Below are 13,109 nucleotides of genomic sequence, written 5' to 3' on the forward strand. Positions count from 1 at the left end.
ATTTCAAATTAAAAATAATTAAACTAAGTTAAATTAACTCCAAACACCAGGGGAAATTACATTAGTTTGAACCTCCTTTACATTATTTACAGTGTGTACATGCCATGGGTTTTTTAATCTGCAACTGATAAACTGATCAGGTTTTGTACGTAAAATCTTACTGCGTCAGATAACCAGTACCTTTAACTGTCAGATAAATGGTGCTAAAAAAAGTCATTTTATTTGGAAGTGTAGTGGAGAAGAAATATAGCGTGACAAAAAATGGAAATATTTGTAATAAATTACAAACGTGTGCAGTACTGGAGAACATCTACTAGCTGTTGATGCAAAGACAGGGCAACATCTTCTTTGAACTAATATCTTTTAATAGAAAAAGATAAACAACCAAAAAATGAACAAATACAAAAGGAAACGTAGCGTATTTACAGCACTCGAGTATTTTCTTCAGTCATTTTCAACATAAAAACAGCAGAGGTTAGCTGGTACTCGCTAAATGAAAAAAAAGTGTCTGCAGTTAATAACCCACGTCTAATTCAACAACACTGGATCTAATGTGTTTATGGAGGAATAACAGTTTATACCTGCTGTCACAATGATTCCCGTGGCTTTGTTTCATGCAGTGCACATGATTGAGAATATAGTATTGATGTAATTCGCCAACTATACCACATAGGTAGTAAGCAGAGATTTTACACTTCTGCTGAGAGTTTATATTATCAAGTATTATAGGATTCAGAGCCATCCAACAGAATGAGCTTGATAAACAGAGCGTCAGTGACGAGAAAAAGTTGTGAGTAACAAGTGCATTTACATAGCAATGTTGGACAGACTCAGACATGAACGCACTTAAGTGTAACTAAGAACGGGTAACATGTCATTCATTAAGTGAATGTTTTTATAACACAAATGAGGTACTCCTAGACTTGGGCCCTATACAAAAAGAGCATTTCTATAGTGCAATTTAGGCTGAAGATAGCCTGGCATAATATTATATTAACCATTTTTGTTCGGCGGACAATGCCCTGGCATTTTCAGGTGTTCTTCTAAGGAAAACGTTTTATTAACTAATTGTTTGAGGCCCTAAAAGAGACACGGCTCAAAATAAAACAGAAATACATTTCAATTAGCATTATTTAGAAAAAGAAATACAAATAAGCAAATAAACGCTGTTAATTTGGGCTCCTATTGCTTTGAAAAGGGACTGGCAGTTCTCTTATTCAGTACGATAAGCAGCAACAACAAACTTTAAACTGTGCTGAAAGACCCCCCCGACACTCTGACCTCTCTGAGAGCAGGTGCAGGCCTCCTGGACTCTCCGCTTCCCCGACACCGACATGAGGGAAGGAAGTGGAACTGAGGAACGTGGAGCAGAGGGGTCAAAGGTCATCTTTTGACCTTGGCATCCTCCTTGATCCTCCACAGCATCAGCTCCAAGCAGGCGGACGCATCTTCACTGGAGTCATGGCCGTTAACTGGAAACACATCAAACATTTTTTTTTAAAGATTGATTTGATCAAACAGTGCCTTTATTGTAGAGAACTGCAATGCGGCAAATGGTCCCGGGCCGGATTAAAACCTGGGTCCTGATGGCCCGCCAGCTCTACCAATTGAGCCATATGACGTTTGGCGGCCCCTGTGGTAACCGCAGGTATGATTTGGGATTTTTGGTGCTTGTGATTTTTCCTGGAAATGTTGCCACAGACACCAGTTAGTCATACTGCTAATTTAAGGGCTTTGGTCAAGGGGCCATTGGCTCAATCAACATTTAATTACCTAATTTGAAGATGAAAAGTGGCTAATCAGAAATGTATGCAGAGGAAAAGTCAAGAGTTCATCCGGAGAGACCTAACACTGATTTCCCTGGCATATAGAGGGGTAGAAATGGCAACACAATTGCTCCTCTAGGAATCTTTGACTCTGAAACTGTGTTAATTAGTCCAAAAAATATCTTAAAGCTGAAGCAGGAACATAGTGACAGAGAAACAAGACATTTCCAAGGCTTTGAGGTGTTTCAGCAAACAGGACCAAAAATGGGTTTTAACCTAACACTGTCAACCCGTGTGTGACATCTGCTGGCGAAAAGGATGCAGTGCACCTACAGTTTAGTGGGCTGCACTGCATAAATAAGAAAAAGTAATTAAATACAGCCAGGGGTCTTACATTATTTGACCCCCGGCAACTCAATTGAGAAAACTCTATTTGAATTTCATTTACTAAGGTTTGTTAAAAATGTTTTGTTGAGTCCAAAGGTGTTTCGGGAATTTTTCTGTGAAATCTTAATATATTTTTATCTTGGTAGCTGCCGATGATACACATTACACATTGGGCTGTACAAATAAGCCAATGATCTCCGTCTTTTTTTTAAGTCTTGAACACGCCTGTCTCCACAGAGAGGCAAATGTTGTGAAAACGATGTTTGCAAACCAGCAGGGGGCTAACAGGCCAAACAGCATTGCCGCAAGTCTTTGGGTCATTTTACAGTCAGTAGAGTTAGGAAGAATTATTTGTTTTGTTTACTCTTTTTTAAAGTGCAGTGTCAACTAACATGTCCAAATTGCATATCTTCACAATAAACCAGTGTTCTTCTTTATTACATTTCTTTGGGTGTTATACTTTTAAAAAGTGGAGGGGACAAAAATTGCTTTTTCAAAAAGTGGTGGGGACATGTCCCCAGCGCAAATGACACCTATGCTGTTAGGCATATTAATTTAATAAAATAACAGGTATAAGGTGTTTGCAGTGGACAAAAAAATATCTCAACATAAAAGTGAATGCATTCTAAAACATGGTAATAAGAAACTTCTGTGTTTTTTTCCCACCGTTGTCCTGGATGATGCGTTTGAGGTGGTCGGCCATGAGGTTCCTCAGGGCTCGTTTGTAGGGTGCACCGAGGCGGTGAGGGAACACAATGGCCGTGTCTACTACTGTACTGTGGATCAGCTGCAAGCAAGAGAGACAGAAAGAGACGTTAGAGCAAGAGTTTTCCTTTTATTTCAGCCCAGGCTCAACAGTAGAAAATCATGATCTCAGCCTGGAAACAAAATAAGGATACCGAGTCTCCCTTTAAAGCAAGAATGTTTTAGATCTACCTCCCGATGGTACTTGAATATCCCTGTTCTGCACTGCTCTGCCGCTAATATTATGGCTGATTTCATAAATTATGAAGTAAAACCTTGAATTTCAACTTTTGCCATTTCAGAGGAGAGTAGGATCTATACCTGACTTCTGTTATTTTTTAGTTAAAGGTGGGGTAGGTAATTTTGGAGAAACCAGCTCGAGTTTGCTAGAATTTGAAAATATTCTGCCACTTCCTTACAGAGCCCCTCCTCCAACACACACGAACGCGCACATGACCAATGAGGGCACGAGATAAGTTTGTGTACAGATGGAAGGCTGACAGGCAGGTAGGCCATCCGGTTACTTTAGCCGGGCCGGCTAAAATGATTGGTCGTGCTTTTTACAGTACTACGGCTTCCACAGATGACTTTTTTGAATGGATTTTTTGTCAAAGCACTAAAGATATTCATTGCTATCGGGATGTTAAGAGCATTCCATGGAATATAACGAAAAGTGTATCTCGAGCCGGTTTCTCAAACTTACCTACCCCACCTTTAAGTTAATGATCAAATATTGAAAGAATCTTTACTTGTTTACATGCCCACATTTTTTCCTCTTTTTATTTGCTCAAATAAATTCCTGCCATACTTTCAACTCTTAAGTTAGGAAAGTTTGTAATCCTTGTTGACGTTTTTTGTTTAAGATAATCATTCACTCTGGGGACAGTTATTGAGACTAACAATAAAAGTTATAAGACTAGAAAACCTGCTTTTTAAATGTTTACAAAATGAATATATGCCTCATAAGTGGTAATGTATCAATCATGCTTTACTAAATAACAGACAGTTATTCAATTGTTAAGTGGAAATTAGGGTGTGATGGAATCCAACGGATGGTGGTCACTTCTTTCTACGTCGCTAAAACATGAACAGCAGAGAGGGACAGAAACAACATTTTAGGAAAAGCTATGATTGCATTAATCATTTTTTTAAAAGGCAGCTTAATGAAGAGGCGTGCACCTTCAGAGCGAGCAGGTCGCTCTCCAGACTGTGTCCGATGAGGATGGACTCTGCACTGAACATGCTAAGCAGCACGGCCTGGACATCTCTCAGAGTGATGGTGGCGTTCTCCAAGTCCTCCTCCGTCACACCTGAAAATCTGTGAAAGACAAACATATATCATTAACACTGCAACTGTTTCAAAGACACTTTATTTACAACTGACAATCACAAGAACTCTTTACCAGTCAAATTCAATAGCCGATGCGACCCATGCAGTGTGCAGTTGACAAGTTGTAGGAGACAAACTCACCGTGTGTTGTAGTCGACCACTTTGGCTTCAGGTCTGACGAATGTGTCGTAAATGACTTTCATCTCAGAGTCGATGACGGTCACCCTCGTCAGATCCAGGCCGTGCCTTGTGTAACACTGTTTTGGAGGATGAAAAGAAAAGTTCACGTGGTTTTGAATAATACAAACTATATTAAAAGTTGTGGCAAAAAGGGAGATTTTTTTTTTTTTATGTAATACTGCTGGGAAAAAAGATGATGCACTGTCTGTCTCTACAGGTCTTATTGGTATTAAACTGGCAATAAATCAATCAATTCTAAAATGAAATACTCAATTAAGATGCAATTTGAGCCGGTGGTGCATTTAGGTAACAGTTGCTCAGTAGGTAAATCACACTCTGTCTGACTCACCATCTCACAGTCCAAAGCGAACACTCCTCCATTTCCGTCTGGTGGCAGAGATTTACTAAACGTTGTCACGTAGCCGTCAAATGACTCTTTACGCCCGTCCTGAACGTGTTGCTGTAGGAATATGAAATGTCTTAAGTCTGGGGAAATGTTTTCAAATCTGCTGAAACGTACTCAAAATCAAGAATAAGGTTATTGTAGGCATCCTGGCAGAGCTTGGTTGCTTAGCAATGTGTCCATTTGTCTTCAGTAAAAAGACTATACTATACACTATAATTGAAAGCAAAGATAAAAACATAAAGCCTTGAAGGGGAAAGAACCCTTTTTTTTTTCATATTTTCGATAAGCCTGAGGGATACATACAATCTTTTTCTTATAGAGAAACAAGAGATAAACATCTGTGACAGTTTAAAAAAAACATGGCTTCACTAAACTGGTAGAGCTTTGGTACTCTTCCTTAAAATTGGTAAAAGGTACAAAAAAAGTCACGTAACTTTGTTCAATTATATGTTTCAGAGCGGTTTACCTTACAAAATGCCCCATTGTATGTCTACATTAGCCATCTAAAGCCACGACAGCCCAACTGAATTCTTAACATGCAAAGAAAGTAAAATAATTGCTGTTGACTTTAAGGAATGATACCTTGCAAACTTGGCAACCTGGAGCACCGACACCTGCAGCGCAGCAGCTGTAGTTCGTCTCCCAGCCTCCAGAGACTGAAGGAGGAGAGGGAAAGAATGAGTCAGACAGAGGTACATAACAGTAGATGAAAAGAGGTGGTGAGTTAGATAAGAAAGACAAAAAAGACCACATTTGACTTCCATAATATTGATCTTTATACAAGATTTACACAAAATAAATGCATACAAATGTACCTTTGTGTCTGCGCAGTCGCCCCCAGTGAAAGCAACACTCCTCTTTCCGTACACAGTTGCCATTGACATTGATCTTATACTCGGCTCCGCATCGACAGCATATCTTGTTGAAGGCTGGAAACACATTACAGGGTTAAAATTAGAGAGTAAATCTTTGCTAGATCACATGTTGTGATGTCATTTAGTATGGATCATTAGTAGAGAATGCACCAATTGAGGTTTTACAAGACAGTTTGTTTTTGCTGTTTATAATTTTCTTTCATTTGTAAAAAAAGAAACTATAATTGATAGCACATTTGAAGCATATTTCTAACATGTTGTATATTTAAACTGCATCATAATACTAAACCATTGTCTTTTAAATAACTGACATTATAGAAAACTGCACAAATGACATGGCGTTCAAGTTGTCTGAACCCAGTTTAAAGATGTTCCTCCACGGCTAATGTTGTACTTTCAAGCATTTAAAATCACTTTGTCTTCCCTTGTCACACTGTAGAACGTTTACAACGACTGCATGACGTGTCAGGGGAGAACTGGCTGGATTTTGACAGGTGCGTCTCTTTATAGGTGAGAGAGCTGTGGGGTCACTCACGGTCTGTAACAGCCTTCTTCTCTGGGAGGTTGCAGATGATGGCTTTTCCGGAAGCCTCTGGGCTTGTCCTCGGGTACCCGTTCTCCTGGAGCTGCTCCTCGCTCATCAAGTACGCCTGCAGCTTCCTGTACAGTGTGACTCCTACAGTGAGACAGCAACGAGTTCAATTAATGTTACCTTTGTAAGAATATATATTTTTAAAGCTACATTGTACGGTCATGGAACAGACAGTTTTCTGTAAACAGTACCGTGGAGGTTCTCACATGGTTATTGGAAAAGTTTCCCTGTTACTCTGAACTCTTTCAACACTTCAAAAACAACAAGAGTCTTTCAGTTTCTTCTCATTATTTTCTTCCTTTTCTCTTTCTCAATCTTTTTGATCAGGATCTGCATTTTTGTTGTTGTCAGGGATGGGATCACAAGTTTGAAAACAACTGAATGACATGAAGAAACATGTTCAAGAAATATGTTCAAAACTATTCTGGAGAAAGAGGCCTGAGAACAACACAATGGAAACATTGTTGCCTGTTTTTAAATCTTGTTTAAAAACCCACTTCTTTTCCCTGGCATTTACAGGCCAGGTGACACTTGTGCTTTTAAATTTGGGTTTTTATCTTACTAGTGTTTTGTATTGTTTTTACGTCATGTAGGAGAGTTTTTCAGTCTGTGGCTTTTGATCTGCTTTCATTGTCTCGTGTTTTACATTTGTTTCATGTCCCGTCTGTTTTTCATGTATTTATGCTATGTTTTTATACAGTTGTTGATGTACAGCACTTTGTTCAACTCTGTTGTTTTTAAATGTGCTTTAGAAATAAAATGGATTGGATTGGAAACATGTTTCTGCTTGTCACCAGGAAAACAAATCTGACTCACCAATGAGTTTCTCTTCCTGCTGTTTACCCATCCTGTTGATGGTGAAGCTAGTTTTCGCAGCAAGACGGCCTCCTAGAAGTTCCTCGTGGGACAGAACCCTCCTGGAGTTAACTGACCCCGGGACCTCTTCAGAAAGACACACAGAAGACATAAAGTTACCACTGATATATTGTCTGACCACCACATAAACCAATATTATCTGTTCAACTTCTCAAAACCATTTCCAGCTCATTATGTATGTAATTATCACAATATACTGCATTTGGCCCATTTGATCTAATCCCTAACTTACAAAAAGCATTGTGTAAACGTTGACTCAGGACAAATACTGAATGTTATACTGGACAGGGAGTGAGGTGGCTTACTGGTGACCGCCGGTGATGGACCGGAGCTGCTCTTGCCGCGTAGCTTCTTCAGAGTGTTGACAGCTATGTTGAGGTAGATGCTCTTACTGTTGCTGCGATCATACACCAGCTTCTCCTCGTCAAGCGCCTGAAACAGTCCAAACTTGATTAAATGAAACCTTTATTGAATCTCCTTTTCATTCAAGAAAGTGTGTGATTAAAGCCAATAAAGAGCCATCTTTTTTAGGATCTCTTCAAACCTACCTATAGTTTAAAAGATGTGTTAGGTTTGATGACAGAACAGAAAACATCATACTCTGGCTGTAAATAGTGGAAGGTGATATGCATACCATTTGGAAAGCAGCATCCTTTGATCGGCAAAATTTGACACATTCGTCTATGAAAGTGTTGAGGTAGCGCTGCCGGACGTTGTTTGGAACTTTGGCCCCAAACTCAATGGGGATGATGGGGCGCTTCATAGAACTACTCTGAAAAAATCAAAACAGAAAGACAACATATGATGAGTAAAACACATCTTACAGATCAAGCAAAGAAATCTCCCTAAAGAAGCAGCCATGACACAAAACAAATATCCAGAAAAACAACCCGCAGCATTTCATTTCGCAGCCTTTGGATACCTTCATGGTGGGGGTGTGTGCCACCCTCTTCTGCATGATGGTGGACGTGGTCTTGGTTAAGATGCCCGCGGTGGTTTGGGGCTTCACTTGATGGGTCTGGCTGGGGGATAACACTCGACTGGCAGCTGGTCTAACATCTGCAGGACCTGGTGAGACAAACACATGCAACTTTCTATTTGAAACAGTGATAACATATCTACTGAGAAAGGATCAAGAGAACACATGCTAGAACTAAATCCAACAACAATATACAGTAGAATAGTGGAGGTACTTGTTTTGGAGGAAGTTGTCGGTGGGAAGGTACGGTGGGCTATTCTCTTCTTCTCTCCAGAGACGCTGGGAATGGAGCTTTGTCGGGAAGCTTTCACTGAAGCAGAGAGCTGAGCGGCTTGCTGCTGCGCCATCTGCATACGCTGGTAGCAGACCGCCTGGGCTGAGAGTCTCTTGTTTGGTCGAGCAACAGGTGCGTCAGCCTGATGAAAAACAGGAACACCTTTTATAAAGAGTGACTGCTTTGGCTAAGAGACAACGTGTCATGTCTTAACAGGGCGATAATGTTCTTCTCTGGAATTGGCTCTGAAAGAATACTTATATAACACCAACAGGACATAGCATGACGTGCACTCTAACTCCAGCCAAACTGTATTGCTGTTATTCATTTGTACCTTTCATTGTTAGTAATTGTGTATGATACTAAATTAGTGTATGTGTTATACTAATGTAGAATGTATTGGCCCAACACTGAGATTTCAGTGGGAAATGTCAGTAAGAAAGTATGGAAAAAATAAAAACTGACTTTATGATTCTGAAAAGTCAGGTTATTCTTTGGTTTTGAAATTGAAGTTTGCCTGTTAAAAGCCATACTGTGGTGTGCTGTAATGCAATGGTACAATATATGCTACCTCCTATTCATGGAATATCTGAGTATGGTAGTGAAGATGTGAATGGAAATCACTTTTGATTAGTGTGATAGAGTTATTCTTCAAGTGTTAATAACCAAACTTCTTCTTGACCAAAACCGCTTAAGGAATCTCCATTTCCTTATACCTATTTCATTGACCAAATTAGTACATTTGTACATTCCCTCTGTGATAAAGTCACACAAACAATTGTTAAACTGCTTTACCCTGTGATAAGTTATACAACACTGGTAAACATATTGTGTGCTCACTAGTGCTAACCAAATGTTATTTCATAATTGAACATTTATTTTGGTGACAAGGACAGACCCTCCATCGCATGTAAGAGAGTTCAAGAAAGAAAGTGAGACGGGGAAAGAGGAGGTGGACTGTTGCAAACAATGTTTCTGTAGGTTATTAATAATAACAATAATTAACCAAATATTTACCTTATGAATAAAGCCTCAAACTATTTGCTAGAGCACAAGCGTTCACGCCAGCCGATGGCCTTGTGCAGTATTGTGGGACAGAGTAGTCAGGCAGAAATCAATGAGACAAGCATACACTTACTTTGGCACCAAAATGGGAGACTCTCTTCTTTTGACCGGGAATAAGAGTGGTTAAAGTGCTCTCTGTGTCCCCTTCCTCGTCTGAATCCCTGGAGGGCTGAGAGAGGCCACAACATAGCATTAGCAAAATATAAAGATGATTGAAAATAAAAAACTGTTTGTGGTAAATGAAAAAGACAAAAGGTGCAAGTGAATGGAAAGAAATACCTGTTTAGCCTGCCTTCCCTTGTCTTCCGTCTTCACATCCTTGGATTCATTAAAGATCCGTAAACACTCCTCCATGGGATCTGAGTCAAAGTCCAGATCCTCCTGGAAACTAGAGAAGTCGATTTCAACATCGTCCACCTCGTTCTCCACACCCTGGTCCCCTTCATCTTCAGAGGAAGAAGGCGTCATCTCTGACGCTTTTCTCTTGTTCAGGCGTCCCCTTTTTAAAGCAGATTTCCTCACAAGCACTTCCTCCTCATCGTCTTCATAATCGTCATCATCGTCGTCCACTACAATTGCTTCAACCTCATCTGGACTCTCATCTCCAAACAGATCGGCGTGGCTAAGAGTCGGCTGTTTCTCTTTGGGTTTTTTCCCATTTGATGAGCTGCTGTTCTGCTTCCGCCTATCTTTATTTATTGCTGAAGTCCCTTTACTGTGACTACCACTGCTCCCACCAATAGAACTGCTTTTATTCATTTTCTTTGTATCATTTTCTCTTTTACTGCTATCAAGTTTACAATTTTTCTGTTGGCGGTCCTTATACTTGTTGTATTCCTTTTCCTTCTCTGATATCTTGGGTTTTTTGCTTTCGCTTGCACCATTTTCTGTGTCTTTATCCCTTTTGCAGGAATCAGTTTTGACTTTTTCCACAGCTTCTATCTTACCATCGCTTCTCATTTCCTCTTTTCCTTCCTTCTGAACTTTATTAGGTGTTTTAACCTTAATTATGTTTTTCCTATCGTCTCTTTTTTCCTGACTCTTGTTCTCCTTCTTTGCAGAGTCCTGGTTTGAGTTCTTTATTGACCCTTTGTCTTTACTGCTGCTACTGCTACTCTTACTACCAATCTTTTTGTTAGCTTCCTTTACGAGTTTTTGCACTTTCTCAGATTTGCCAATTTTCTCGTGACTAGTTTGACTAGCCACCTTCTTTTTCTTGAAACAGTCCGTTTGTATAATAAATTCCTGGACATCTGAGTCGGAGTCCTCTTTGTTCCTCTGTGTCAATGCATTTAGCATACTTTCAGTTCTCTCTTTTCTCTCCTTCCCAGCAGTGATCCAAAGTGACCGACTGTTGCCTTTTCTCTGCTGGAGATTGCTAAGCGACGTGGGTCGATACTCTGTGCCGGAGCTCTCCTCATCAGAGTCAGATATAATGTATTTGTTAGAGTCTATACTCGGCCGGGGCTTTTTGACGGCTACAACATACTCCTTGTCTGACATTTCTGATAGTTTGTGTGTCTTTCTTTGCCCCATCTTAACAGCTTGTGTTTTCTCTGGCCTTTTGCTTTTCGTTGCAATTCCTGACGAATAGTTGGACATTGGGTCATACTCCATATCTGTAGTTGGTTTTAAATTGTCCAGAGTGTATTTACACTTGGGGGACGATGTGCTGGTTGAGTACTTTGGACTATGGGGAGGAGAAGGGAGTTGGTATGTGTTTGTCCGAGATGAAGGCTTTCTCACCAAAGCAGGAACATATTCCATAGAGTTGCTATTTTTCCCCTGGTTGTCTAAATCCAAAGTATACTTGCTGCAGCCAGGGGTGGGATTATACCCCCCTGATGTCATCTGATAACTCCCAGGGTCATAAGGCATATGTGATGGCGGTTTTTTTCTCTTAACAACATCAGACGAAGACAACTTTTTACTCTTGCTTGGTTGGTACGGTTCATCCCCAATGCGAGAGAGCTTCCTCTTCTCCCTCTCCACCTCGCTGCGGACCTCCTCGATGGCCTTGTTGACGAGGTCCAGCGCACCATCGAGGTCTCCTGAAGGAGCCGGCTCTCCATTCTTCCGCTCCTGGGGCCTCACCACTTCTGGGTTGAAGGGATCATAACCTTGTTCTGCAAAGATGCAACACACAGGATTAATAACATTGACCAAAAATACATTTAAAAGGCCCTACTCATTAGCTTTCATGAGTTCTAACAAGGGATGCGCGGTTCTGGTCTTGTCTAATTTGTACCTTATTTATCGGCAGACACAAGTCCAGGTGTATGAACCAAGAGTTAAAAATGTATGTAACAATGCTTCCCTACTTTCCACCACATCTAAAGAGCATCGTATGAAGATGGTATGAGCCAGAGAGAGTTCAATATATAACACAATTGTGCTCATATGAGATGATAATCAAGCATAGACACTTAATGTTAAAAAAAGCATAAATGTCAATTAACCTACAACTATAACATGCTCAGCTAGTCTATACATTTTATAAAGAGGAGTATAGTTTTTGGGACCAAACAAAGCAGATACAGTTTCACTTTAAATTGTTTATTTGGATTAAGATAATTTTATAGCCCATTAAACTGCACTTGATCCTTCAGTTTCGCAGAGGAGGATAACAATCTTAAGACAAACTCATCAGAAAAAGAACCTAGGTCGAACAGAAAATGTACTGGAGTACAAGTGTAAAGTAAATAAATGAATTAATTATTTAAAACTCAAAGTACCTAAAAGTGAAGTCTGTAATGTTGAGGAAATTTACCTAATACAACCACTGGTATTTTTTTTTTTCTTAACTCTGCATCAGGTCATTAGTCCCTTTGACACTTCCTTGAGTGGCCTCACTACACTTCATCTTGCACTTCACATCAGTTTACAGAAACCAGTGGGGGGGTATATTAGTAAAGGTGCAATGATTTGTGGTTATTGGCACAGAAATACACTTTTACACTGTTATCAGTTCCGGCATATTTTCCAACACTGTGGTCAAGTCCTCATCGCTGCCGGCTCCGCGAAAGAAGAGGTTGAAGTAAATTCTGGATTTAGTAAAACAATACTCAGCACCTTTCTGTGCGGAGTGGAGGTCTCTTTGCTTTTTAACATCTGCCGGAGCTCCGTAGGACGCCCGTCGCTGCGAGCTGTGTCTGAAGTGACAGTACGGTCTGTTACACCCATTTTTGATGCCTTTTTCCTCGCTGTATTCTGCGTAAAATGGGCAGTCAAGCCCCCGGAAGAAGCCGGTGGATCTAAGCATTATCGCAAGACGTTGCTCTCATGCCCGCATGAACACGCTCGGCCGTGTATCTGCTCAGTTTCTGTCGTACTGAGAGAGGTGGAAGAAGAGACAGAACAATAACAACGTCCCTACGACGCCATGTTGGATTGCTCGGTGAGATTAAATCTCGCGTGAATTTACAAGTGTCGCGGTGTTTGACGTCACAGTTGGATCACAAATTAGTGAGCCAACCACAAATGTATACTATCGAGCCCAAACATTTGTGCTTAACATGAGATGGCAGGTCTTTAGTTCGTATAGCAGTATTTCTCAAGAGTTGACTAGTTCGTATAGCAGTATTTCTCAAGAGTTGACTATCTCGTATAGCAGTATTTCTCAAGAGTTGACTATC

At 40.3% G+C, this 13,109-nt stretch overlaps 1 protein-coding gene across 1 annotated transcript; it reads right to left on the minus strand.

The window, feature by feature from the left end:
• Nucleotides 1–344: 344 nt before the first annotated feature.
• rexo1 (REX1, RNA exonuclease 1 homolog) lies at nt 345–12,868 on the minus strand. Its single transcript, XM_010768173.1, has 16 exons — nt 12,547–12,868; nt 9,754–11,600; nt 9,548–9,643; nt 8,350–8,551; nt 8,079–8,224; nt 7,791–7,928; nt 7,462–7,588; nt 7,097–7,222; nt 6,224–6,364; nt 5,629–5,742; nt 5,396–5,469; nt 4,757–4,867; nt 4,369–4,484; nt 4,077–4,215; nt 2,820–2,940; nt 345–1,472 (listed from the first exon to the last, which is right to left on the minus strand). Exons 1-16 carry the CDS (start codon nt 12,734–12,736, stop codon nt 1,384–1,386), a joined length of 3,777 nt encoding a protein of 1,258 aa, XP_010766475.1. The 5' UTR covers nt 12,737–12,868; the 3' UTR covers nt 345–1,383.
• Between the last annotated feature and the right edge of the window lie 241 nt (nt 12,869–13,109).

Source organism: Notothenia coriiceps, unplaced genomic scaffold (genome assembly GCF_000735185.1).
Source record: "Notothenia coriiceps isolate Sejong01 unplaced genomic scaffold, NC01 NC01_scaffold00005345, whole genome shotgun sequence".
Classification (NCBI taxonomy): Eukaryota; Metazoa; Chordata; class Actinopteri; order Perciformes; family Nototheniidae; genus Notothenia; species Notothenia coriiceps.